Below are 22,646 nucleotides of genomic sequence, written 5' to 3' on the forward strand. Positions count from 1 at the left end.
GCTTTTTTAATAAATAACTGTATTATCTCTGGGCGCAGTAAAAATATTAATTTATTTGCATTGTTAAATGCAGCGTTGTTTTTGAATGCGCTGGGGATGAAATCAGCGGTTGATTGGGGCAGCTTTAATGTGACGGCAACTAAGAGCCAACTATAATTTCTGACATAGGGTTTTCCCAAAGAACCACATTCTTTCCTTATCCAGCGAGTTTCTGCTTTATCGTTGATCCATCGTGCCACACACCACTATACACTTCCTAGTTTATGCCCGCGACTTCGTCTGTGTTGACTACTCAAATATCAAACCTCTGTTTTATACCCGTAGGGATTTTTTCAACAATCCTTTCTTAGTGGATATCTACGTCACTATCTGCATGCCAAACAGCCCGACTCATCCAATAGTTTGAGGTGTGTGTTAATAGTTCAGTCAGTCAGTAACCTTTTCCTTTTATTTATATTTTAGACTAGCATATGGCCGCGACTTCATCCACGTAGCTACACAAACTTCAGCGGGACCTCCCACTACTTATCTCCCACATTATCCCACAGAGCTACTGAGCCAGGAAAGTCGTCAAACCTTATTTCAATTGCAGAAAATTTGAGCTATCTCAACGCTTATCTTTTCATTCGTTTGTTATTGCTTGGAATAGCTGGCTGATTTGAAAATCCTAGGTCTTGCTACATCCATACTATTATTATAAATGCGAAAGTGTTTGTCTGCTACCTTTTCACGGCCCAACAGTGTGACCGATTCTGACGAAATTTGGTACAGGGTTAGCTTATATCCCGGGGACGGACATAGGCTACTTTTTATCCCAGAAAATCAAAGGATTCCCGCGGGATTCCTAAAGACCCATCCACTTAACCGAATTGTATGAAAGGTACCGAAGTAGCTTACGTCCCTGTAATCGAAAAAGGCAACTTTTTATCCCGGAAAATCAAACAGTAGGTACCCACGGGATCTATAAAAATCTAAATCCACGCGGACGGAGTCGCGGGCATCTAGTCATGATATAAGTCTTAAAATAAAAATATTTCTTCAAGCAAAACGCTAAACTTCAAAGCTGCCTATAATGATGTTTGTATATTGGAATGTTAGAGTGGAAGCAAATGTCGCCTTGTTTACATTTCGTTCAAAGGCTTTCTACTTGGATACTCCAGGAACTTGCAAAGTAGGTACTCGAACACTATAAATATGTCTGTCGCCAAAGTTAAGGTTAAACAATATCACTTGCTTTAACGGCGAAGGAAAACATCGATGCTACTTATACTTAGGGTACAGGTCTACTACCTACCAGTTTGTTAAAAGTAAACAAACTAAATCCATTGGATCAGTTTTCCGTGTTGGAGCCGAGTTCTATCAAACTTAAACACTGCGGTGGCCTCTTTCTTCCGCCTTAAGTATGCGGGCAGGGGAAGTTGCCGTACAACGTAGCTACCGAGTAAATACTAATACTTTCCTGGAAAACATGTATATTTTCCACGAGGTATAGCTAGATATTCCTGATATCCTAGGAGCATAATATTATAAATAGAAAAGTGTGTTTGTCTGTCTGTCTGCACAATCTTTTTTCGGCACAGCTGTTAAACTGATCTTCACGAAATTTGGCGTAACATTAGTTTGGAATCCTGACGAACACAGCATACTTTTATCCCGGAAAATCAGAATTCGTACAGGAATTGCAAAACCATTTAATTGGGGGTACTAACTATAGTTTCTAATACAAAAGTTTATACAGCCGTAAATAGTAAATAGGATAATTTATTTATCAAAATGTATTTGGCGGGACAAAGTGAAGCACAATGGCAAGAGTGTCCGTTCCGTCGAACTTTTGGTTGTCAGTCAACCTCGCTTCCCAACTTTAGGAAAGTACACACCCATGCACAAACAAATCCATTTTCTGTCATCCAGGCTTTTTTACCTGACACAAACTATATCTAGACGTCCATCCTCTACGCTTGCTACGAATGTGCTACGAATACGTCTAACATTTGTAAGGGCCTGTGCAGACGATGGACAATATCTATCTACGGACGGCAATTTACCTGCGACTTTAAAATAAAATCAAATTACTGTTAAACTGAAATTACTGTCTTGCTTGTAGGTACCTAGTTTCAATTCAATGATATCAGAATTCGTTATTTTTGTTCCATTAAAGACTAATCACCGACTAGGGCTACCTTTCCTAAGTAATAACAAAACATGTTCATTTTCCCCTTGAGCGATCTAAAAGCATTTAATAGATAATAACTTTCTTTCGCGAACTGCTCTAGGAAACCATTGATTTGAAAATAAGCACCATTATTTACAATTCAAGCAGACGACCCGTTTAGAAGGATAGAGATCTTTATTGGTTTCTGATACTGTCAGTCGTAAAAGTTGCTATATGGTGACAGTAAAGGATTTTTATTACGAATACGGGATAGTAATGCAATTTTAAGCATCAAGGGCTCTAGTTTATATTCACTCAACTATATATATCATCATAATAATAAATTATGTATTTTTCTTCAGCGTGATAAAACAAGTACCCGACCTACAGTACTCGGCGATAATGTAGTTATCTGTCTCTAAAACTTTTTAGTTCAAAATCCATACTTAGTACTATTTAAGAGAGGTGATAGGCAAGTAGTTAAGACAACATAAGTATCACTTATTAACTTTATTAAGTATTAACTCAATTAGGTAATTATTCATTAACTTAATTAAGTATCACTTGCTTTAATAGCGGAGGAAAATATCGTGAGGAAACCTGTGTTTGATGTTTACGCAGTTGGCCAGCGTGGTAGATTATGACTTAAACCCTTCTCAAGCGGCGAGCGACAATTCGAGATGAGATAGCATTCAACGATGAATACCACACACCGACGCAAATTTTTATTGGTGTGGAAGCGGCTTTATTATTTTTCTTGAACACCCATGAGCGAGATGTGGAATGTAAAAGAATTTTATCACCTTAAACCATCTAATTACCAATTTTCTAGTTAACTGAACAGCGAGACCGAATGATTGACCGATTTAATCAGAGCCGAGTGAATGAACAGAACTCATGTTCAAGTAGGATTGCCAAAAAAATATAATTGAAATAGGGTCTTGGACTGTAGTAATAAAATGATGTGATGTTTTGTATAACGGTAGTTTGTGGGGCTGCAATTGAGAATTCATCATTAAAGAAAATAAACTAAAAAAATGATTTTTCGAAATTTTCAACATTATTATTATTATTAACGTCACGCTCTATGGAAAGCGATCAATGACATTGCAAAGTGTAAACGACAAATATTTTTCAATTTTTAACATAACAAGTGTAAATTAAAAATTTTCAACACCCCCGACAAATCATTTTCAAATAAATAATTATGTATATCTAGGCAACGTTCATCTTGACAGCTTGACATTTGTCAATTGACACTTGAATATTATGAACCTAAGGGTTATCTAACCTTCTTTTCTACAAGAAAACTAAAAAATAGCTGATAACTTTTAAACGGCTGAACCAATTTTTTTGAATTATAGCTAAGAACACTCTCGATCAAGCCACCTTTCAAACAAAAAAAAGTAAATTAAAATCGGTTCATTCGTTTAGGCGCTACGATGCCACAGACAGATACACAGATACACAGACACACAGATACACAGATACACACGTCAAACTTATAACACCCCTCTTTTTGGGTCGGGGGTTAAAAATATTTTCGTGCAGAAATTACTCTATTCCAGCACCTTGGGACCCCAACGTGTACCTATTAGTTTTTCGAACTAGGTATGTGCCCTGAAGCCTCTTCAGATTCCGAACCCGCTGAGTTGGTTGCCCTGCTTCACCAATGGACCTCCTCATTTCTGATTTGATCACATAGAGAAACTCTGAGCATAGGTTTCTCCTCATCACCCGCTAAGTAATTCTGAGCTTTCTTATGAAGCTGATAGTTAGCGACAATGTCTCGACTCCGTAATAATAATATCATCACTGCCAACATGCACTGTTCGAAGACTTTGGTCTTTAAATCTGTTTCCTTTACGTGTAAAGAATAGATAGGTTAGGTAGTAATTACGAGATATCAATCAATCAATCAATCAATCAATCAGCCTGTTTGCGTCCACTGCTGGACAAAGGCCTTCCCAAGAGAGTGCAACCACACACGATCCTCCGCCTTCCTGATCCACCCACTTTCCGCTACCTTGTTAAAATTGTCAGTCCAGTGGATTGAAGGTCATCCCACACTGTGCTTGCTGATACGCGGTCTCCACTCCCAGAAGACTTCTGCCCCTGTAGCCATCGGGTCTGCGGCAGACATTGCCACTTCAGCTGGCTAAAGGTGCCCACGCACTCGAACAGAACTGCAGCGGAACTGCGCGTCGCGGCAGCGCCCCGCACGATATTCTCTCCAGCCGCGACGCGCGGCAGTGACGTACGCGCGTCGCGGCTGGAGAGAATATGTTCGCAGTTCAGTTCGAGTGCGTGGGCACCTTTATTCGTTGGTTGCGCTGTGTCACTCTGGTTCGCCTACGGATTTCCCCGTTACGTTATTTGTCCCTCAGAGAGATACCCAACAGCCCGCGTCATAGCATAGCATTAAGAGATACGATGCAATAAAATACTTAATCAGCTGAGACGAATTTTACCGCGTTGGCACTTGGCAACCCTACATTCAAGGGAAAGGGCGAAAAAATTGATTGCATTGAATCAATTCGTTTGCGGCGCCGACGGACGGTTTTTGTTGACACCTTGGACCGATTTTTTATTACCTCCAGGACTTAATCAAACTGAGGGCCGTCAATATTAATTAACGCGGGATGCGGATTTTTTTGCGGGAAAATTAGGATCGAGTAATTGCTTGCCATCTTTTATTATAAATGATTGCATTAATATGAGCTTGGGGTGGGCCGTAGCTAGGAGGGGGGTAAATGGGAGTTTAAGCCTATTCAAAATATTTGGTTTAAAACAAAGCTATAAGCCTTACGTTAGATAAAGATCTGTAGGATTAAGATTCAATTCCAAGACCTTAGATGTAGAGTAGAAACCTACCTTAGTAATTGATACATTTTGAATTTATATAGTCGTACTTTTAGCTAAACAAAGACCGACTAGGTCACATTAAACACGTTGATCATGTGTTGTAATACTATTAAAAATTCTCATACAAAATAAGAAAAGTCCTGATCCTGACTCGTCAACGTCCAACCCAAACTCTTGCATCTAGAACGCAAAACCAAGATTCCCTTTCTCACCTCTATGCACTCTGCGGTGACGCTTGATGATATCGATATGTGACGATACAATTGCAAAATATGTGAAAGTGGAATAAAAGTATAATCACGTGTAATCTGCACGACGCATACAAATAAAATTAATCTATATTTTATTGCTGAGTTATGTTATTCTCAATAATTTTACTATTTATTTCAGGTCTAACAAGGTAAAGTAAACAGTAGAAACTTTAAGGGTTTCGTGCCTGGTAAAGCTACTTCATATCACTTATTAATATTGTTGTTTAGTGGTGGAATCATCACACTAATATTATAAAGGCAAAAGTTTGTATGTAGGTATGTGTATGTTTGTTATTCCTTCATGCAAAAACTACCCGACGGATTTGCCTGTTTGGAATAGAAATAAAATATAATATCCTGAATTAGCACATAAGCTACTTTTCATCCCGGAAAATCAAAGAGTACCCACGGGATTTCGGGAAACCTAAATCCACGCAGATGAAGTCGAGGGCATCAACAAGTAATACATAAAATAAATCTACTAAGTGGTATGAGCCCCTCCGAATCCTCTTCCTGACTACGGCTCTGTCGGGGCAAAAGGTGCCCCAGAGTTATAGCGTACCTAAGCGCTGGCAGATTGCCGAAAATATGAGAAATGTTCTCCTTCCAAATGTAGGATGCAGAACTGGAATGGAGCTATCAATCATTGCTGTATGGAGCGGCGCAGCAGACAGCGCGGTGATTAAGCCGCTGTATTACTTCAAACGCGAAGTTTTTCTTTCAAATTGTAGTGTGAAAATAATGTAGTTGCTGGATCATATCTTATGGGCATGATATACTCAAGCGCTTACTGTGGTAAGATGACTGACGTCACAAAAGTCTACGTGGACGATACTCAAGCGTTTACACAATACGTGTGACGACTGACGATGCGTCACAAAAGTATACGTGGACGCGACGCCATGGACTTATAATTTTCGTGGATACTTAACACAGTTTTATGATATATTTTTTGTGGAAATTTGCGATACTTTGCTGTAATATATAAATCAAAAGTCCATCGTATTTAATTACGATTTTTCGCCGTACTATTAGTTCATCGTGTGCCTTGCAGTGCTAAAGTTTAAAAAAAAATGTAATAAACAATTTTATTCCGAGCTATTCGAGGCATGTGGGCAATATGGCATGTAACCGCCGGCTTGCCGACTTCGAGTTGCTACTTGCTACAGAGAATTCCTTGAAAGCAAAATCGAATAACTTTGGCCTGATCCGGGACTCGAACCCAGGACGTCACGGACTGCAGCTAAATAAGCTGGCAACTCAACTAACGAGGCAAAGGAGCAAGTAATAAAACCTCGAGGCTCGCAAAGTCGTCGCATACCAGGGCACTCCACAAAAAGCAGCTATCGTGTCTGGCATGCAATATAGAACCGTGTCAACATTTGCGCAAGCTGGTGGCTTACCGACTTTTCAAATAGGCGTAGAGTGCCAACTGAATACACATCACAAGTTTGAAAAACATTGCCTCTTGTAAGTTTTGAAGGCGGATTTTAACACCAATTATAAGATTTATATGAACTTAGAATCGTTTCTAATTCGAAAAGTACCTATCGCCGTTTCGTCTTAAAAAAACGTGTTCTAAGTACGTTTAATATTTTTGATAATAGAGCAATTGCTCTATGCCTATGTTAAGCCCTATATATGCAACGACTTGACGAGCCTCTTTTTACTAATTAGTAAAACTTATACCTATGCAACGACTTGAGTTGCATAGGGCTCTCCGTAAAAAGCAGCGCGGTGTCTGGTCAGCAATACAGAGCTGTGTCAACATTTGCGAAAGCCGGTAGCTTACCGACGCGACGGCGGATATACAATTATTAAAAAAAACATACTTAATTTATTATTTTTTAATTGCTATTAGTCTCACACGGAAGAGACGCGTGATAATCATCCACGCCCACCAACATACCCTGCCTCGTCCCCCCTCCCATGGCCCCCCATAACAAAATCCCCCATGTCTAACACCACCAGTAAGCTAAGTCTACGACCACTAGAACTGGTGATGACGAATAAAGGCCAGTTTCGCGGCGTACTGTCGCCATATCACACTTCACATCAAATCACACTAATATTATGTGTGTATGTTTGTTACTCCTTCACGCAAAAACTACTGGACGGATTGGGCTGTTTAGAATGGAGATAAATTATACCCTGGATTAGCACATAGGCTACTTTTTATCCCGGAAAATTAAAGAGTTCCCACGGGATTTTTAAAAAGCCTAATCCACGCGATCGAAGTCGCGGGCATCAGCTAGTAGGTAAATGAATATAAAACCGCGATATACCTACTCGCAATGCGATAGTCACAAGTTTCGTAATAGAGGCAGAGTTGCGGGCGGAGGACGGAGGTGCGGGCGCTTGGGAAAACTTTTTTAATTTAAATTCGTGTCCACGAAGTGCGAACAATGGCACAACATTGTAAACTCTGCACTTGACGAGCGATTTTCAGACAAACGTTCTCTGTAGGTAGCTATCGCGTCTGAAATTGTTTCAATTGATAATTTTTTAGGGTTCCGTACCTTAAAAGCAAAATTGGAACCCTTGTAGGATCACTTTGTTGTCAGTCTGTCTGTATGTCGGTCTGTCGTGTCTGTCAAGAAAAATCTATAGGGTACTTTCTATTGACCTAGAATCATAAAATTTGGCTAGTAGGTATGTCTTATAGCACAAGTAAAGGGAAAAATCCGAAAACCATGAATTTGTGGTTACATCACAAACAAGTGTAAATTAAAAATTTATAACACCCCCGACAAGTGAAGGTTACAGTAACTAGAAAAGAGCTGATAACTTTCAAACGGCTGAACCGATTTTCATGGATTATAGCTAAGAACACTCTCGATTAAGCCACCTTTCAAACAAAAAAAAACTAAATTAAAATCGGTTCATAAGTTTAGGAGCTACGATGCCACAGACAGATACACAGATACACAGATACACACGTCAAACTTATAACACCCTTCTTTTTGGGTCGGGGGTTAAAAAAGGTGTTCATGTAAAAATAATAGTAACTACCTTGTTTCAATTTTTTCTCACGGTGCACGGTGAAGGAAAACATCCGGAAAACATCGTGAGGAAACCATACATCAAAGGTACCTAACTTAAGCTATATACCTACCTACTTAAGTAGGTACCTATTTAATGATGTAGCTGTACCTACTGAACTTAGGTAAGTATATCAAATTTCACCTGAGCGATGTCGCGCTGATCAGCTAGTCTATAACAAATTGTACTAAAACTATTATTGATAAAATTCTTAATTTACATAAAACTATTTTACTTCGAATATAAAAGCACTTAAGAAAGATAATAATAGAAGCACTTTGTAAGAACATTGAAATAAAATAAATATAGGTAAGTACCACCTACTTTTGTACCTAGTTAGTTACCTACTTACCTAAACAAAATTATTAGTAACTATTAACTTGAAGATAACAGTTTACTTGCAATCATTTTTTTTTAAATAAAATACCTTTCACCCACTTCGCTTAAATAGGCATTTGGATCTACTTACTACCTACATTATTTTCTACTGGATTTTGATGAAAGTTATATTCAAGGCACTAGGTACCATTTGGATACTTATTATATTATCAAAATTCGAATTGCAAACGTTTTGTCTCAATCAATCAAGTGATTTTTGATATATGCGGGCGCTAAAAAATACCTAGCTAAATTATTATAATCACACTTCACACTAATATTATAAAGGTGAAAGTTTGTATGTGTGTGTGTGTGTGTGTATGTTTGTTACTCCTTCACGCAAAAACTACTGGACGGATTTGGCTGGGAATGGAGATAGATAATAAGGAGTAGCACATAGGCTACTTTTTATCCCGGAAAATCAAAGAGTTCCCACGGGATTTCCAAAAACTTAAATCCACGCGGACGAAGTCGCGGGCATTATCTAGTAGAAGAGATTGGAGAACAACGACAGTTCCAAAGGGGTTATCATCCCTTATGATAACAACTTCTTATTGAGATAAAAATATATATTTATGTAAGTACCTAGGTACTAGATACTAATATATGACGAACTACAGTACAGCCAAAAACTATGGCATTTCGATTTTTAGGCAGCCTTTTCTACCGTAGTTAGATTATATTGGAATTTAACGGCTTTTCATCGTATTACCTATAATAGCTATGTACGCAGTGCACAAGTGTTTTAACAGTTATCTGTAATCTGTGCCGGTCAAAGTTCAAATGTCAATGTCAATTTTTCAAATTGACAAGTGTTCACATCACACGATAATTTTCAACTTTTTGGTTTTATTTAGGATTTTAATTTTATATGGGTATCTTAATAATTCTAATACTGTAAAATTGTTACTTTTATGTAATATATGCAGAAAGGAAGAAAACATAGTGGTCGCCAAAAAAATATTCGTGCTGCTTATAATTATGTTACCTTGAAATAGGTTAGTATCCATACTGAGTTTGTAGTTTCCAATTTGTTATGACTTTGACCGAAATTCGTAGAATATTGCTGATTTTCCGAGTTAAAATGTCTTCCTCTACGAGTGCTTTATTATTACCAGTTGGAGTTCGTGGCATGAAAAGCCTCGATCGCGAAAAATTCACACGTAATGTTACTGTACCTATCTTGAAAGTGTCTGACGAAAAACTGTCGAAAATTACCCAAATATGCAAACCTTATTTTCTTAAACTCTCAAATTTTAAGCCAGTGCAAAGTTTACAAGACATGAATGGTGAGATTGTGACTAAGTGCATTTATTTTGACCCAGTAAAAGTGTCAAAGTGGCTTGACATATCTGAGGATGACCGTTCTTCACTCAAGCAGCAGAATATCGGCGAAGATAATTACGAAACTAAGGAAATCCTGTTAAGCTACGATAACTTTAAATATGATGAGATTTTCAAAGCAGTTCTACCCGAGAATGAAGAATTAGTAAGTGGGTTTTCTCAAATTGGACACATAATACATCTGAATTTAAGAGATCACTTATTAGACTACCGCTCACTCATTGGACAAGTCCTGATAGACAAAATCAGTACTTGCCGCACAGTAGTCAATAAGAGTAACATTATAGATAATACTTATAGAAACTTTAATATGGAAGTGATAGCTGGTGAAGAAGATTTCTTAGTGACAGTAAAAGAGAACAGATGTAACTTCCAGTTTGACTTTTCCAAAGTTTATTGGAATCCAAGATTATGTAAAGAACATGAAAGAATCCTAGAGTTTCTAAGACCTGGGGATATATTATTTGATGTATTCTGTGGTGTTGGGCCATTTGCAGTACCTGCAGCAAAAAGAAAAAGCAGAGTTTTCGCCAATGACTTGAACCCTGAGTCATTCAAGTGGTTGAACCATAACGCTAAGCAGAATAAAGTCAATATGAACCTTTTTAAATCATTTAATATTGATGGTAAAGATTTCATATGCAATACTTTAAGAGACTTCATACAAGATTACTGTAAAGGGACAGAGAAAATTGATAAAGGAGCAAAAATACATATAACCATGAATTTACCAGCTATGGCTGTTGAATTTTTGAAACATTTCAATGGATTAATCAAAGACGCTGAACTCAAAGATAAATTTGACTGTGAAATACTTGTATATGTTTATTGTTTTGCTATTGGAGAGGACCCTTATGCCATAGCAAAGAAGATGGTATGTGAAAATATTGGGAAAGATATATCTGATTTAATAACAAATGTTTTTGATGTTAGAAATGTTTCCCCAAAGAAAGAGATGATGAGAGTGACATTCAAATTGACTAAGGAAATACTTTTTTCAAATAATAAAGAGGAGGAAAATAGTGAACCACCTATTAAAAGAATTTGTGCTAGTGAGCAAACAGATTAAGTAATTTTTTTATAAACTTTAGAGATGAAACAATTTTTTGTACTTCTTTATTTGATTTCTCTTGAGTATAAGAATCACTGTGAATAAACTTATATTATTAAGTAATAAAGTATAGTTTATGACTCATTGGTCATTTTTTATTTCATACAGATTTAAGTGAACAGAATATGAATAAAATTATTCTGAATCCCCTGGTACTCGTGAATTGATTAGCATGTAAAGAAATAAGTAATTTCTGGTATGTTAAATGCCAGAAACTTTTTACCACAGTGTAAGAAAAATCTGTACAGTAACCCATGGCCTTTGATGTTTATGGAAGAGCCTGGCACCACTAGAAACTGATTGAAGTATGGCATAAAGCTGCCACTATATTTGCACTTAGTAATATAATAGTTAATAAAATACATACAGTTGGATCAATTTTTTTTGTGGATTGTTCTGTCTGGGTTTGTCAGTTCATCAAATGTATATATATGGTCTCAAGAATAGGTCTGGCTCAGTATTACAATCTGCTTATTAAGAGCTATTAATTTTTTAAACATTACAGCTTGTAATGGATAGTAGAGTAGCCCTCCAGTCTCCATAGAGACAGAAAGATGCTGCTTATTGTTTACTTAAGGGGCATGAGACGGGCCTGCCTGTAGTATCAACTAATTCTGACACATTATTCGATACTAGAGCTAATTTCTTAAACTGGACCCTTTCAAGTAAAGATTTTTATATAAACCTCTGAGGATGATACTGCCATTGTCGCAATTGAAAATGCCATAAGCCTACGTTGTTGTATTAGTTTAAAAAATGCAAAAACCAAATTGAATTTCGCGGGCAGGCCCGTCGCTTCCGCCTTAAACATAATTATTATAATAATATAATATGATTTATTTCAAAATTAATTTCTATTAAGAGTTTCAAGGTAAAATTGAAAAGCAATCCTAACAAATAATGATTATGGCATTGGAATGAATATTCAAAAACCTGTATTTTCTTAAATAAACTACACTGTGCATATTTAAATAGTGATTACTACTGAATTCTTTTTTACAATTTCAGTGGAGTGATGTGTTACCACGCGGATAAGACATGGATTTTGAAGATATTGACACAGTTGTGAGCGAGTCTCAACAGGTATTTAATATGTAATTTTAAAATTTATTTTTTAAAGAATTTGGAACAGAATGAACTGGATGGATCTAATCTGATCTTATCCAGTCCAGTCCAGTCTTCCAGTATGGCTAAAGTTAATTTTATTGAAAATGCATAGAGAATGAGAATCTGAGGAAATTATTTCCTCTGCTTATGATGCTTAATAATAATAAATAATTAGTAACCACAATAATCTTCTTCTTTTTCAGATCATCCGAGAATGCTTCCAAAAATTTCAACTAGACGAAGTATTTCTATCATTCAACGGCGGAAAAGATTGCACAGTTCTACTAGACCTTCTAGTAAACATCCTAGAAGACTTATACAAGTCAAATAACATTAGGAAAGATTTAAAAATTGTGTACATAAGGACTATAGGGCCTTTTAGGGAAATAGAGGATTTTGTGAAGCAAGTGGAAAAGCATTATGGAGTTAAGTTGATGGTGATGGAGGGAGATATGAAGTTGTCTCTACAGAGGATATTGGAAAGAGATAGCAGATTAAAAGCGTGTTTCATGGGAACTAGGCGATCTGATCCTTATAGTGCAGGATTGAAGTTTATGCAAGTAAGTATACCTCAAAAGAGGCATGGCACTGTGTGGCGCTTGCTTTTACTGTGTAAAGAAAAATTTTCACGCTCGCTTCGCTGCGCTTATATTACACTAACTTATACCCGCGACTTCGTCCGCGTGGATTACATTTGGATCACCCCTACTTTACCCCCTAAGATTAGAATTTAGAGTAAGAATAAGCGCCATCTATCTCCATCCATCATTACCTATAATATTATTAATGTGAAAGTATGTTTATTTGTTAGTTTGTCCTTCAATTACACTGCATCAGAGCAACAGATCGACGTGATTATTTGCAGGGTTATATTAAATTAATAGCCTCAATAGCTGAACGGTTAAGGAGGGGACTGAATTCCGAAAGGTCAGCTGTTCAAACCCGTTGCAATATTGTCGTACCTACTCCTGGCACAAGCTTTACGCTTAGTTGGAGGGGAAAGGGGAATATTAGTCATTACTAGCATCGCTAATATTCTTTCAAAAAAATGAGTAAAGACTTGGAAACTGACAGGCTACTATTTGTCCCAAAAAAATTGAGATCCCACAGGATTTTTCAAAATCTAATTGACGCGGACAATATCATGGGCATCAGTTAGTGATATTATGTAAATAAATTCATATTTTTTACAGAAAACGGACCAAAACTGGCCTCAAATAGTCCGCGTGTCTCCGCTATTAAATTGGAGCTACCACCAGATATGGAGCTACATCCTGCGCAGACAAGTGCCCTACTGCAGCCTCTACGACAGGGGGTTAGAACAAAATCATAATATTATTAATTCACTATTTATTAATTTCATTTCAGTTCCATTATTTATTCACTCCCCCCTTACGTGAGTGCATTCGTTAGACAGCACTGAAGTGACGACCACAACCGCTCTGTCAAAAGCGTAACTGCGTAACTTAGATGGGTTATATAGTCCAGTCATATTAGGTAAAAAAAGAACAGGGCAAGGCAATAGGAATCAAGATATTCGCGAAAACCCGATTTTTATGACCTTTGACCTTCAATATCTTAAGACGCGGACACAATAGCATTTGTAACTTTTGAGACAACATTTAGAACAACAAAGCAAAGGTTTATACCAATTTACAGCTTATTATCTTTCATTCCGTGGAAACCCCTAATATGACTGGGCTAATTCTTGCTAAACTTAATTAATACTAATAGCAAAGGGCTTCAAATAGCAAGTACAAAAAATACCAAATAAATACATGGGCATACGAAAAAGATTATCAATTTCTGACAAGTAACAATGTTGCTAAATATTAAACAACTTATGGATAGAGTACAGATTGGATTGATTACTATTTATGAGTTTGTTGTGGGCTCTCCTCAGACTTGGGCGCGTTTAGAACCCTCGTAGCTTTAGTTTTAAGTTACGTAATTAATTATCACCACTATATCGTAAAAATTTAACAATTTCGACCATCAAAAAGAGTACAATTTGTACCTACTTTTAATAAATTATTTTGACTTTGACTTTATTAATTTCAGACGTTGTTTTTGTACAGGTACACATCAATCGGAAGTATACACAACACGTCACCGAACCCCGCCCTGGCATACACAGACATACACGGCCGCATCTCGTACCAGCCCGCGTGGAAACTCTCGGACCCCTCACTGGAACGTGCGGGCCGCGGCCCGGCGCCCGCGCACAACGGACACACGGAAACAAACGGCCATTCTGATCTAAATACAATCGAAAACCATATACTATGAGAATGTACATCTTACCAACGTTGATTGAATCAGGATACTTATGGGTGCCATAGTAATCTTTGACCTTCCCCCCCCCCCCCCACTCCTAAAATCGTAATTCCCGCTTGGCTGTAGATGTATGGACTATGGACGAATTTGAGCTTGAAACTAAAGGTTTCAAGGTCCATTTTACTTTGACACTAAAATGTTTCGACATTCGAATTCTATTGGCAATGTTGTTAAGTAACGTTGGTGAGGTGTAATTTATACTAGAAAGTAGAAACTTCTGATAATGGTAAATTGAAATGACAAATTTAAATGTATTGATATCCCTATCATAATGTTACCTGTGGAAAAAGATAGCACTAGATTTAGGGCCTGTCCAATGTTTTAGTTTAATTTAAGATTGTGTGCAACAGAATTAGCACCATGGTATAGTTTAATTTAACTGGGGTTTTTTTTACTTTTTATTACTTTGCAATATTTTTTCCATTACCACATCTTATTTTGTATAAAGGGCTCGACATTAATTTTAATATAATTATGATTAATACTCTCAATGTTCAAATTTTAGATTACGACAGAGACAATTTTTGCCATAGCCTCTTTTTATTTTAATCTGTTTTTGGATTATTTTGACTTTGCAATCTCAATTCAATGGAAAATGCAATTTTCACTTCTATGTTTTAGTTGAATAAGTAGTTTATAAAATATTACAGGAAGCTTAAGTTACTTAAACCTTAATTAAGTCATCTATAACAACTCTATTTTTATGCACAATGCAAAGTTTTTTTATATAGAAGCAGGTGTTATTTTGTGGAAGTCCATGATATACAAGGAACCAAAAGCTCAATTTTTTATAATCTGCTGAAACAGACAAATCTGTATGGTGCAAAATTCATCGTGCGATATGCACCGCCCGCCCTGCCACTGCTAAACATGCTGGAAAAGCCAGCCACCAAGCAAGCAATACGCACGACCACCACGCAGCGTGACACAAATCCCCCAAAACACTCAAAACTGTGTATATATGCCTACTTAATTTACTATAAACTGGGATTATTGCAAATTGAGCTTTTGGGTCCTTGCAAAATTATTTATCTTCACTAATTTGTTACTTAATTTATTAAAATGGGTATGGGTATTTTAGGGGTCCCGTACTTCAAAAACCCTTATAGGATCTATTTGTTGTCTGTCTGTCTGTGTTTATTTTTATGCATAATAGTTTTTATCTTGCAATTTGCGAAAAAGTACGGAACCCTCGGTGCGCGAGTCTGACTCGCACTTGGTCGGGTTTTTTTTTTATATAGGTAAGTAGATAATTTTATTACATTTAGGCCAGAGACAAATCTATCTTAACAGCTAATGAGATTTTTGGCTCTGTCATTTGTATGAGATTGCGTAACAGAGAGAGAGAGAGAGCTATTCTAACTTGTTTCCGTGGACAGAGGTATATTTTGTAGCTATACTATATAATTTTATACCTTTGTGGTTACCTACCAATAGGTACTAAGCCTACTACCTAAGTACCTATTGGTAGGTAATGTAGGTACCTGATATTTTTTCGTTATTATCTAATGCGGCCGAAAGTGCTTTTTTTTTACCGAAAATTGTCTCGTAAAAATGCTTTATAATTCAATTCATAGAATTCGACATTATCGCAGTGATATGAAATAACTGTTTGTTATATTTTTGTTAAAATCCTGATTGTTAAAGGTCTGTGATTTTGAAATTAAATTATTATTGCACCGATATTTTGGTTTCTTTTATCAAAATCCTCAAAAAACCTGTATGACAACTGATACCACTATATTCAGCGAATAATAAAACTTGAATTCATCGTTTCCATGTCATAGGTCATAGCAATGCAAATTGAAATCAGAAGTGTTTGCTATTGACATACTGTAGTTATCAAGCTACGCCAATAGAGCTCAGCCTTATGGTCGACACAAAACTGATGCAGTCGGTTTTCTTATAAAATCTAGCGAAGTTCACTGCTTTTAGTAAGATTAGTTAACTATAACGAGAGAACGTACAATAAAAAATTGAAAATATGTATATAATTTCTTTTAATTAAGTTTTGTGTTCAGTATTATTAGGTTTCACGTGTTTTCGGATAAACTCCTGGAATGCGGCCACATCTTCTGGCTTATCGTCTGAAAGAGAAATATTTTAAAGTTAAAACTACAGATATTATCTACTACAGTATTTGCTACAGTTATTACCTACCGAACTATCAAAAATGCAGTTATTGATTATTTTTATAAACAAAAGAACCTTTCCTTTGAGTAAAGGGATTACAATATTTTAGTATCGAGCCCGGCCAGCCTACTGTCCATTATTTTCTTTTCTTTTCAAAATAATCAATAGCTTGGCATCAATACAAACAAATATTGTAGGAGACAAAATCTTCCAGTTTTTTTTTTTTAAATTCAAATACAAGTTAGGCCTTGACTGCAATCTCACCTGGTGGTAAGTGATGATGCAATCTAAGATGAAAGCGGGCTAAACTGGAAGGGATATGGTAGTTTTTATTAAACCTATACCCCTTTGATTTCTACACGGCATCATCGTACCGGAACGCTAAATCGCTTGGCGGCACGGCTTTGCCGGTAGGGTAGTAACTAACCACGGCTGAAGCCTCCCACCAAACCAGACCAGAGAAAATGTTGACATTTTAATGTTTCAACTATCGAGAATTATTTCCATTTTAAGTATAGAATGTAAGTATGAATGGGTTTGAAACTAGTCGGTCTTACATCGACTTAATACATGAGTATAGCCGATACATTCTATACTTAAAATGTTGATATTATATAATACTAAATTTCCCCAGTCAGGAATTGAACCAGGCACCTCCCATTAATAAAACCACAGCGCTTACTAGTGCGCCAGGCCAGGTCGTGAAAAGTTTGATGAACAATGGAGGTACGTGGAGACCTACCTATTTCCTCTGGTTGTGTCTCGGTGCCCTCCTCATCACTAGAGCTCTCGTTGGCGGGATGTCTGAGGTACATGTCGCTGATTTCGCGGCCGCCCGCCACTTCCTCTATTAACTTCTTTTTGTCTATCACAGTGTTCGGGTCACCTGCGAATAAGACATTTGGGTGTGACAAAAATCGATGTCTAAAAAAAAAACTACCAAATGTGAGTCTAACACTTTTATTTAGAACGAGCCGATGATGCCCGCAACTTCGCCCACGTGGATTTAGGTTTTTCGAAATCTCGTGGGAACTCTTTTATTTTCTGGGATAAAAAGTAGCCTATGTGCTAATCCAGGATATTATCAATCTCCATTCCACATTTCAGCCAAATCCGTCCAGTAGTTTTTGCGTGAAGGAGTAACAAACATACACACACACGCACACATAACTTTCATCTTTATAATATTAGTGTGATACTGCAAGTTAATGACGGACGCGCCACTACAACTAAATAATTTAGTAAATTAATTTTTTCGTGAACATGTTTTAATTTTTTTTTTTGTGATGTAACCACAAATTCACAGTTTTCGAATTTTTTTCCTTTACTTGTGCTATAAGACCTATCTACCTGCCAAATTTCATTGTCCTAGATTAACGGTAAATACACCCATTAGTTTTCTTGACAAACACGACAGACAGACAACAAAGTGATCCTATAAGGTTTCTTTTTCAGGTACGGAACCCTAAAAACCGATCAACTCGCACACAAATGGTTCCGTTCCATCGTACAAGACTCTGTGTACTTTTTAATTAGATTTTTTTTTCAATTTCAATGGTAGCCATTTTAAAATTCCCCATCTTGGTTTTTGATAAAGTCACTGGCTAGAACTAGTTGACAATAAAATAATCAATTTTGACAAAAACTAATCAACAGTTGTGGTTATAACATCACTGATTTAAAATCTATCTGCAAAACACGAGAAATTAAAAATAGCGTTTACCTTTATCTCCTTGTTTAAATTCTTCTTCTTTCCTCTTTTGTTCTTCTAGTTTTTCCGCGCGCATTCTCAACCAATCCGCTTTGTAGTCTCTAGAAGTAAATAAAAAATACTACAATTAATCATTCTGACTTTGTCTGTGTTGGTGTTGGCTGGCGGGCGTGCTCTGCCTTTTTGGAGTGTTTTTTTGTTAAAACTGACTGGAAAGCGCTCTAATGGGGCGCCGTGCATATGTCGGCGAGCGCCGGCACAGACGGGGTCCATACTTGTATAGTTTAACTAACTTGTTACGAATAACTACAAGCTTGACATTGGCTAATCTTGTAAAGCCAGAGGAGAGAGAAAAAAAAATTAATCATTCTGTGTTTATGTGGCGGTTGTGCGAGTGAGACAACAATACACTTACTTTTCATACTCTTCAGCTGCGTCATCTACTAGCTTGAAAAACTCATCTATGCCCTGTAAGAGAATTCATAAGGTATATGGTAGGTATCTTTATAATATTATATAAAAAATCTTTTGAAAATACCGACTTTCAAAGCTACTACAAGTAAAAAAAACATTTTAAGGTTTTTGAAGTCGGGCAACCGTCATGCTTCGATTTCTAGTTTCTTATTGCATAATTTATATTAAATCAATCAATCACCAGATCTTCAACTATATCTTAACTATATCTTCTCCTTTCAGCAAAGGTTGCCTGGTAGAGATTGCTCCAAGCAATAAGGCCGCCTTTGCACACAATTGTTTTTCTGTTTTCTTCTTTCTGTGTTGTGATCCTTTACATGTGTTTTTGTGTGCAATAAAGTGTTCTGTCTATCTATATCCATGCAAAAAATCACGCTGATCCGTTGTGGCGTGAATGAAATCAATAAACCAACAAACAAACACACTCTCGCATTTATAATAATATGGGTACTATAAATATAGCGCATAACTGAGTAGGCGGACTTCGTCTGTGGTGGCGTTTGCTGGCGCGCGTGTTGTGACTTTTTGGAGTGTTTTTTGTTGTTAGAAGTGGCCGGTTTTCGTGTTCTGCTGGTGTTTATTGATGGTGGAACTGACTGGGAAGCACTCTAAGGGGGCGCCGCGTGTATGTCGGCGGGCGCCGGCGCAGACGAGGTCCATGCTTATACATATAGTTTCCTTAACTTGTAAATAATACAAACTTGACATTGGCTAATCAGTGTAAAGCCAGACGAGAGAAAAAAAAACTGAGTAGGCGCCTGCGGTAGTGCGGGAGGGTGACAGTTGTCACAAGTTGACCAATCACTGAGCTCTTGCGTCACGCCATCACACCACACCTGCATCGCTCCACTAACGCAGGAATACTCAGTTATGCGCTATACCTGTAGTATTATTATAAATTGAATACTTGAAAAGAGCAACCGCCGAGTTTCTTGCTGGTTCTTCTCGGTAGAAACGGCATTCCGAACCAGTGGTAGATTATTTCAACGATTTAAAAGCACTTGTAAAAGTTTATTCGAATAAAAATATTTTGAATTGAATTGAATTATTTGCTCATATCTTGATATCCTGTGTCATATTAATTTTCACAGCTTCATAGAATGCGATCTTTGTTTCAAATAACCCTTATATAATTTATGTACTGGGTTATTACCTCCCCAGTGTGTGCGCTAACTCCACAGCTCCTCAGATCAGCGTAGAATGTATCAAGCGCGAGCGCCATGGAGCGAGTGAGGTTTCCGACGTAAGAGCTCCCCTCTCCATCACCATCAGCATCTAAAGCTTCCTGAAACGCCTCGAAGTCTCGCATCCACTCCACTGCGTAACTATTGTCCACTACATCTGTCTGGAATTAATAGAAATACAAAATTTTAGGGTTTCATACCCAAAGGGTGCCAACGGAACTCTATTACTAAGCCTCTGCTGTCCATCCGTCTGTCTGTCTATCAGGGGGATGTATCTCATGAACTGTAATAGATAGAGTTGAAATTTTCAGTCTTATTTCTATTGCAATACTAAAAACTTCAAAAGGCAGCTGAGTAAATTAAACAAAAAGAATACAGAACCCTTCGTATGCGAGTCTGGCTCACACTTTGGATTTTTAGGTATATTTGGCAAAACAACCAAAGTTTGTCCCACTATGCAATGTTCTTGCATTACCACTTAACACCAGGTGAGATTGCAGTCAACAGCTAACTTGTATTTTAATAAAAAAAAATTAAGTTACCTTGTTCATAACAACTATAAAGGGCAGTCGAGTCTTGTACAGTATGGAGCAGGCGTACAGCATATTGGACATGAATGTGACGGGTGACACACTGCGTACTGTGTCCATTACATATACAATTACTGTGGGGCATGATGCGGCCAGCGTCTCAGTCACTATTGTACCAGATGCAGACCATGTGAACACTTCTATTTGACCTGTTGACGGGAATAAATATTTTTTTTATCAGGAAACAAATTATAATATTACGCATACGTTTTTAAATGCTCATAGTTTGAATTTTAGGTGAAAATTGGTTGTCTTACTATTTTTCGATAAGTCTATGCTTTGGTAACTTTTATTAAAATTTGATTTTTTGTGCGATTCAATTCAGTTAGCTGCTGCTCTAAAACCACTAAAATATTACCATGTGGAGTCTCACCTGGTGTATCTATAATGCAGTACTTGTGCTTTTTGCCCGCCTTCTCAATGAGATCAACAACCTGCCCGAACTTGGTTGAGAACAGGTTCAGTGCTGTGACTATGCCCCCATTGGGGCCCAGACCATACTGCTTCATTACTTCTTTGTAGTTTACTGTGTCTCTTACATCTGGATAGCAAAATTAATAAAGATTGGGTTGTAAACTGATGTAGGAAACATGTCTCCCTGCATTGCTCATTGCTGAGGATGATGACCCCTTCCCATCTATATCATATTATAAAAGAAAAAGATGACTGACTGACTGACCTATCAACAGCAAGTGCAGTAATGAAGCATGCTACATTAACAAAATATATTTATTGCACCCAAAATTATTATAACTGAGAAAAGATAACAATTTTTGTAAGAGTAATTTGGTCAAAAGTAGGTAATCATGGAAAGGGTAGCATCGGACCCCTGCACTAGGTGGACAGATGACATCAATTAAATGGCAGCAAGTCCTGAGCCGCGGTACAAGAGACCTGTCCAGTCCAGCCGTGGACATCTTCTTCTTCTCTCTTTCTATCTTTAGAGGTTAGATAAATCAACTATTTTAAGGCATTATAGAGGCTACACTTAAACAGACAATCGGATGGATAATTTACCTATATTTGCCGGGTAAGGAACCTCTCGACACGCCGGGTCCAAGTTAACTAAATACGGCCTTGAACCATTTGTAATTTTGCCAGCCAAACGCCTTGTAAACGATGTTTTTCCAGCGCCAGCCATTCCTGTTATAATACAAACAATTATAAAACTTTTAGTATACAACGAAACATGATTTTATAGCTTTAAAAACTTAAGTTTTATATCCTAACCTAATATTATGAGGCACACTGGTTTCGGCGATTCTTCTTCCATTTTATATACTTTTGCTTGATTCTAATCAGAAGGTAGTCTTCGATAGAGGCGTTTTATTTAGTTTCAAGATACAAATCAATGATATGAAAATAATTAAACACGGATGGAAATGAAATGATAATATTTATTATTCATAATTTTTTTTTTCAACTGTTTTATTTTACGAATTACGGCTCTGGGTATCTAAGTTTCAACATCTTTTTTTTTTTTCTCTCTCGTCTGTCTTTACAAAGATCAGCTAATGTCAAGTTTGTAGTTATTTGTAACAAGTTAATTAAACTATACAAGTATGGACCCCGTCTGTGCCGGCACTCGCCGACATACATACTGCACCCACTTAGAGCGCTTTCCAGTCAGTTTTAACAAAAAAAAAAAAAAACACTCCAAAAAGGCAGAGCACGCCCGCCAGCTAACACCAACACAGACGAAGTCGTTCCAACATCTTACTCTATGGCACCTCTATGCTCTATAGGCTCTGGGCACAGACTATCTAACAATATATCTATGCTCTGGATTCTAGCTGTTTTGAACCTATTTTTTTTTTTTTTGACTTCGTCTGTGATGGCGTTTGCTGGCGCGCGTGCTGTGCTTGTTTGGAGTGTTTTTTTTGTTAAGAGTGGCTGGTTTTTGTGTTAGTTGGTGTTTTTTGGTGGTGGAACTGACTGGGAAGCGCTCCAAAGGGGCGCCGCGCGTA

General features: G+C 37.2%; 3 protein-coding genes across 3 annotated transcripts; 2 read left to right on the forward strand and 1 right to left on the reverse strand.

The window, feature by feature from the left end:
- The first annotated feature begins 9,473 nt into the window (after nucleotides 1–9,473).
- On the forward strand, nucleotides 9,474–16,270 carry LOC123866837 (FAD synthase-like). Its single transcript, XM_045908548.1, has 5 exons — nucleotides 9,474–9,686; nucleotides 12,152–12,226; nucleotides 12,454–12,810; nucleotides 13,444–13,565; nucleotides 14,329–16,270. Exons 2-5 carry the CDS (start codon nucleotides 12,182–12,184, stop codon nucleotides 14,537–14,539), a joined length of 735 nt encoding a protein of 244 aa, XP_045764504.1. The 5' UTR covers nucleotides 9,474–9,686; nucleotides 12,152–12,181; the 3' UTR covers nucleotides 14,540–16,270.
- On the forward strand, nucleotides 9,680–11,223 carry LOC123866830 (tRNA (guanine(37)-N1)-methyltransferase). Its single transcript, XM_045908537.1, has one exon. It carries the CDS (start codon nucleotides 9,725–9,727, stop codon nucleotides 11,099–11,101), a length of 1,377 nt encoding a protein of 458 aa, XP_045764493.1. The 5' UTR covers nucleotides 9,680–9,724; the 3' UTR covers nucleotides 11,102–11,223.
- Nucleotides 16,271–16,570: 300 nt separating the features above from the next.
- LOC123866833 (GPN-loop GTPase 1) lies at nucleotides 16,571–22,078 on the reverse strand. The gene is made up of 9 exons (XM_045908541.1): nucleotides 21,910–22,078; nucleotides 21,697–21,822; nucleotides 21,053–21,220; nucleotides 20,632–20,828; nucleotides 20,059–20,250; nucleotides 18,847–18,899; nucleotides 18,444–18,532; nucleotides 17,463–17,606; nucleotides 16,571–16,674 (listed from the first exon to the last, which is right to left on the reverse strand). Exons 1-9 carry the CDS (start codon nucleotides 21,950–21,952, stop codon nucleotides 16,592–16,594), a joined length of 1,095 nt encoding a protein of 364 aa, XP_045764497.1. The 5' UTR covers nucleotides 21,953–22,078; the 3' UTR covers nucleotides 16,571–16,591.
- Nucleotides 22,079–22,646: the final 568 nt, after the last annotated feature.

This window comes from Maniola jurtina, chromosome 7, assembly GCF_905333055.1.
Source record: "Maniola jurtina chromosome 7, ilManJurt1.1, whole genome shotgun sequence".
Classification (NCBI taxonomy): domain Eukaryota; kingdom Metazoa; phylum Arthropoda; class Insecta; order Lepidoptera; family Nymphalidae; genus Maniola; species Maniola jurtina.

Coding starts and splice junctions, on each gene's coding strand:
- LOC123866830 (XM_045908537.1), top strand. CDS start 9,725: ATGACTTTGACCGAAATTCGTAGAATATTGCTGATTTTCCGAGTTAAA.
- LOC123866833 (XM_045908541.1), bottom strand. CDS start 21,952: ATGGAAGAAGAATCGCCGAAACCAGTGTGCCTCATAATATTAG. Junction 20,829..21,052: donor CTGCATTATAGATACACCAG/GTGAGACTCCAC, acceptor TCCCGTCAACAG/GTCAAATAGAAGTGTTCACA. Junction 18,900..20,058: donor TTAGCGCACACACTGGGGAG/GTAATAACCCAG, acceptor ATTCTCTTACAG/GGCATAGATGAGTTTTTCAA.
- LOC123866837 (XM_045908548.1), top strand. CDS start 12,182: ATGGATTTTGAAGATATTGACACAGTTGTGAGCGAGTCTCAACAG. Junction 12,811..13,443: donor CAGGATTGAAGTTTATGCAA/GTAAGTATACCT, acceptor TATTTTTTACAG/AAAACGGACCAAAACTGGCC. Junction 13,566..14,328: donor TGCAGCCTCTACGACAGGGG/GTTAGAACAAAA, acceptor GTTTTTGTACAG/GTACACATCAATCGGAAGTA.